Source organism: Rana temporaria, chromosome 3, assembly GCF_905171775.1.
Source record: "Rana temporaria chromosome 3, aRanTem1.1, whole genome shotgun sequence".
NCBI classification, from domain to species: domain Eukaryota; kingdom Metazoa; phylum Chordata; class Amphibia; order Anura; family Ranidae; genus Rana; species Rana temporaria.
In genome coordinates, this window is record NC_053491.1 from 254726118 (window position 1) to 254731461 (window position 5344).

The window sequence follows — 5344 nt, forward strand, 5'->3', positions numbered from 1 at the left end:
CTATTTTGTGGAAGGTCCAGACCATCTGTTCGAAGTAATTGCCCAAAAGAGGAGTTCCCAAAAATCGCAGAGTCTGCACTACTTCCATAGGAACCAATGTCAATGTAGGTAAAGCAATAATTGGCATCAGCCACAGCCATTAAGACGAATGAAAAGTATTTCTTATAATTGAAATACTGGCTCCCACTAGCCATGGGCTTAACAATTCTGATGTGTTTCCCATCGATCGCTCCCAGACAATTCGGAAAGTTACAGCGTTCCCAGAATACTTGGGAAATTTTTTCCCAGTCCTCTGCTGCCGGTTTTTTAAACACAATGGGTTTCAGGACTTCCCAAATGGCACTGCAGGTGTCCCGAATTATATAACTGGCAGTAGATCTTCCAATACGAAACGAGTAATGCAGACTTGCAATCGATTGTCCAGTTGATAGATACCTACAAAGAAAATAATATATATTATTTTATTTTATTTTTTACAGTGAAAATTCTAAAACTCAGATGGAAGAGTATAAGGGACGCCTACGCTCGCCAGCTGAAGGCACAGCGGGAGCAGCGCCGAAGTGGGAGTGGAGCATGTTCGGTGAGAGAATACGTTCATGCAAAGGAATTGGAGTTTCTGAGACCGGTGCTGGATTTGGGGAGGTAAACCATTATCTGTACTTTGCTCGGTAAACCAAATGTTTTAAAATTATTTTTGAATACATGATTTCTTTTTTCAGTACTGAAAGCTGCTGGGACGAGGCTGCCACAGCTGTAGTAGACAGAGAGAGCGTGGCAGAGAGAGGGGACAGAGAGAGCGTGGCAGAGAGAGGGGACAGAGAGAGCGTGGCATCGGGGGATCAAGCGATGGCTACTCTGGAGCCGGAACCGCAGCACTCCGAGGCATCAAATGCTAATGCAACAAGACCACTTGCAGAGCAGCCCCCAGTTAACATTGCGCATATTGGACCTCCGCGTGCTCTGCGTAGGAGGGCTCCTGCTCCGGATCCAGCCCTGGATCGTATGTTGGACATTATGACCAACATGTCTGACCGGATGAGCAATAGATCGTATGGGCAAAATGTAGCAAAATGTCTGGGGGAACTAATCGACAAAGTTCCCCCAAATCTGCAAGCGGTGGTGCTGTCCTGTACGGCTAGATACATCTCGACATTTATACCCCCGACAGAAGCTGACGATTTATCCGAACCACCACCACCCTATGGCCCATATGCCAATAAACGGACCGAGCATGTCCCAACACCACCCACGACCCATTTCTCCCCACCACCCGTTACCCTTTGGACAGGACCACAGCTTTCCGACCAACCTCCTCGACCAACACCACCACCGACTTCTGCGCACCATCCTTTCACCACCACTCTATCTCATTTACCTCCTGTGCCAACACCTTCCACTCACACTTCTCTGAATCCTTTTCCTTATACACAACCTTCTTCTTACCACCCTCATTCTCCTTTTCCTCATCTCTCAACACCACCTGTCACATACAGTACTCTGCCTCCTACAACACTTTCTTCTTACCACCCACCACCTTCTACTTACCCTGCGTTAACGACTACACCTACATCACATTACCCACATCGACCGAGACAATCGACTTTCAGGAATGCCCCAACACGAACACCACCACCACCACAAGCAACACCACCTTCCAATTGGTCAGGGGAAGACAGCACCACCTCCACTTGGCCCCCTTTTGCCCACGCACTGTCGGTCGCCATGTCACCGCACGGGGAAGAGGACTCCTCCCCAAATTTACAGCAATTGTAAATAAGGATTATGTATAAAACATTTTTGTATATTTTGTGTATTTGTGCACTTTGTGTATATTTTCCTAATAAAAAAAAAAAGACCCAATGTTTTGGTTGATTAAAATATTAAAATAATTTTGTTCCTACAGAATTTTTGTTTGGTTTTTATTACACATATATATATATATATATATATATATATATAATAGAGTGTATTACATTCAAAGCGCTAAATAAAAATTACCTCAGTGTTATGATAAGTCGCTCCACAGGGGGGATACAGTTGCGGAAGTAGGTGTCCATCCTCTGCAATCTGTTGATCAACAATTCCAGCAACTCATCAAAGCTGTAAAGGAAAATGAAATTTAAAATTGGCAATGGATTGGTACTAGGGTTGCCACCTTTCCGGGATTCGCCAGAACAGTTCGGGTTTGGAATCATGTGTCTGGGTTTCAGACTGCCTGACACTCTGACAGATTTTTCTGACCAGAATATGGATTTCCGGCAGGGTTAATGGCTGCAGGGGATGAAAACTTACAACCCAGCAGCCACAGATATACCAGGATGAGATGTGCTATCTGCCAAGGGGTGAGTGAGCTCACCCTCCATCGCTGTCTAACAGAAGCACACACCCCCTTTCTCTATCCTGCCTCTTGGTGAGTACACTAGGAAAAATCAGAGTTCTCACATTGGAGTCCTCTCCGTACATCAGAGATCTCGGTTTCCCCCTTAGATCATGGTTCACAGAGCATCCCTTATGTCTGAGTATCTTGAGGTCTCGCTTCAATCAGATTATGTTGGTTAACCCATACAGTGAAAGGGAAATCTGGGAGTTGAGATGCAAAAGGGTGACTGTGATGTAAAGGGGGACTCTGTGCACTGTAATGTAAAGGGGGATTCTGTGCACTGTAATGTAAAGGGGGACTCTGTGCACTGTAATGTAAAGGGGGACTCTGTGCACTGTAATGTAAAGGGGGAACTTTGTGGACTCTAATGTAAAGGGGGAACTCTGTGGACTCTAATGTAAAGGGGGAACTCTGTGCACTGCAATGGAAAGGGGACTATTTTTATTATATTCATATGATTAGAAATGTTAAATACTAACAAAATATATGTATAGTTCATAGTATTAAAAAAAATAGTTGTGCACCGCAGAAGTGTACATGTTTGACTTGAAGAAAAGGTGGCAACCCAAATGGTACAATGTAAAAAATAAATGATTCCAGATCATTTTTTACTAACCTTTTTATGGACATTCTGGTGTAGTCCAGAAATTTGTCTTCATGGTCACGGAGGTCTTGGTACATCACCCAAAATTGCCCTCTTTCTTCCCGATCAGCAATGACGGGGTGTATCCAAAATCTGCGTTGCCTCTTCCTTTTTCTCTGCCTCTCGTTTACAAGATATTGGCTAGCAGTGGCTGCTGCCATGAACAAAGCCATCTCGTCATCACTCATTTTCACAATGGAGTCAGAAGCACAAGGATGACCCGGAAGAGGAATTATCACCCAGGAAGAGGAAAAAAAAAACCTTTCACATAGCAACAAATGATGACAGAGGTGATCTATTTTACTATTGGTCAAAAAAAAAAAAAAAAAACGCTGGACGTCGCTCTGCTCAAACGCGCGCAAACGCGCACAAACGCGCGCAAACGCGCACCAAAACGCGCGAAAAAAACGCGCGTAAAAACGCCTGGTAACGCCAACGCCTAGGTGTGAATGCAGCCTAACTGTAACCTGGTAACCGTAAAAAAAGTTTAAAGCATCGCCTATGGAGATTTTTAGGTACTGTAGTTTGTCGCCATTCCACGAGTGCGTGCAATTATAAAGCGTGACATGTTTGGTATCTATTTACTTGGCATAACATTATCTTTCACATTACACAACAAAATTGGGCTAACTTTACGTTTTCATTTTTTTTAAAACACCGCCGCACAAATACCATCCGACATAAAATATTGCAACAATCGCCATTTTATTCTCTAGATTCTCTGCTAAAAATATATATATAATGTTTGGGGGTTCTTAGTAATTTTCTAGCAAAAAATATAGGCCCAGATTCTCAAAGGGCTTACGACGGCGCAACGCAATGTACGCCGTCGTAAGTCCTAATCTGGGCCGTCGTATCTATGCGACTGATTCTCAGAATCAGTTACGCATAGATATCCATTAGATCCGACAGGCGTAAGGCTCTTACGCTGTCGGATCTTAAGTGCAATTTTTTTTTGCCACTAGGTGTCGCCTCTGTCGTTTTCCCCGTCGAGTATGCAAATTAGCTAAATACGCGAATTCCCGAACGTACGCACGGTCGACGCAGTGAAGTTACGACGTTTACGTTAGTTTTGCGTGGCGTAAAGTTGCCCCTGGTATATGAGGGGCAACCAATGTTAAGTCTGGCCGTCGTTCCCGCGTCGAAATTTTAAAATTTACGTTGTTTGCGTAAGTCGTCCGTGAATGGGGCTGGACGCCATTTACGTTCCCGTCGAAACCAATGACGTCCTTGCGACGTCATTTGGAGCAATGCACCCTGTGATATTTTCCGGACGGCGCATGTGCAGTACGTTCGGCGCGGTAACGTGCCTAATTTAAATGCTTCACGCCCCCTACCCGGCTAATTTGAATTAGGCGGGCTTGCACCAGGTGATTTACGCTACGCCGCCGCAACTTTACAGGCAAGTTCTTTGTGAATAAAGCACTTGCCTGGAAAACTTGCGGCGTAACGTAAATCAGATACGTTACGCCCGCACAGTTTTACGCCCATATACGAGAATCTGGGCCATAGATTTTAACTTGTAAACATCAAATACTCACTTTGAGATGGTTTCGGGACTCTTTTTCAGTTCTCAAAGTTTAGAACTACACCTCTCCAGCCTATTGGAGAGACTGTGGTTGCTCTGGCAACATTATCCACATATTCTAAATTCTGTAAATATCTTGCCTGTTTTTGGAACGAAATTTTCAAAATGATCTCCATGATTGTGGAACAACCTATTACCCCCTTGCCCAGATTTGCACACCTCAAATTGGGGAGTGAATCTATCCTCTATCCCTTCTCAATTTAGGCATTTCCTAACCCATCTTATACTAGCGGCTAGACCAATGCTATTGCTAACGAGACATTGGAAATTTACTCATAAACCCTGTTTTACTGAAACTATCGAAATAATGATGGCTTCTAGTTCCGGTACATACAAATACTCAGCTACATTATGACACCTCTGGACAAACTGGTATGAGACTGAACCCTTTGACTAAGCTGGTGGGAGGGGTAAAACATGTCAGGGGGAGAATCTTAGTGGAGACAAGTAGTTTGAGACCGCTCTTATTCTTCTGATTGAAATGGCTGGTCAGGCAGAGAGGCATTCCACACCCATTGACATGGTTTGTTTTCTGGATTAGCACATGGATATGCCAGCACCCTGCTTTCTTGTGAATCCAGGGAAGAAGCTTTTTTTCTGCTTCAAGCATGTGTTTTGCACTATAAATTAGTGCTTAATCATATCTATGATTAAGCACTAATTTATAGTGCGAAACCCGTCAGCTGTTTTACTCCCGTGTAGTGTGCTGTGACTTGTAGTGCATTTTTCCTTT

General features: G+C 44.0%; 1 protein-coding gene across 1 annotated transcript; it reads left to right on the forward strand.

Moving 5' to 3' along the window:
- Positions 1-445: 445 nt before the first annotated feature.
- LOC120932303 (extensin-like) lies at positions 446-1852 on the forward strand. Its single transcript, XM_040344593.1, has 2 exons — positions 446-642; positions 720-1852. The coding sequence occupies exon 2, from the start codon at positions 847-849 to the stop codon at positions 1771-1773; it is 927 nt and encodes a 308-aa protein (XP_040200527.1). The 5' UTR covers positions 446-642; positions 720-846; the 3' UTR covers positions 1774-1852.
- The last annotated feature ends 3492 nt before the right edge of the window (positions 1853-5344 follow it).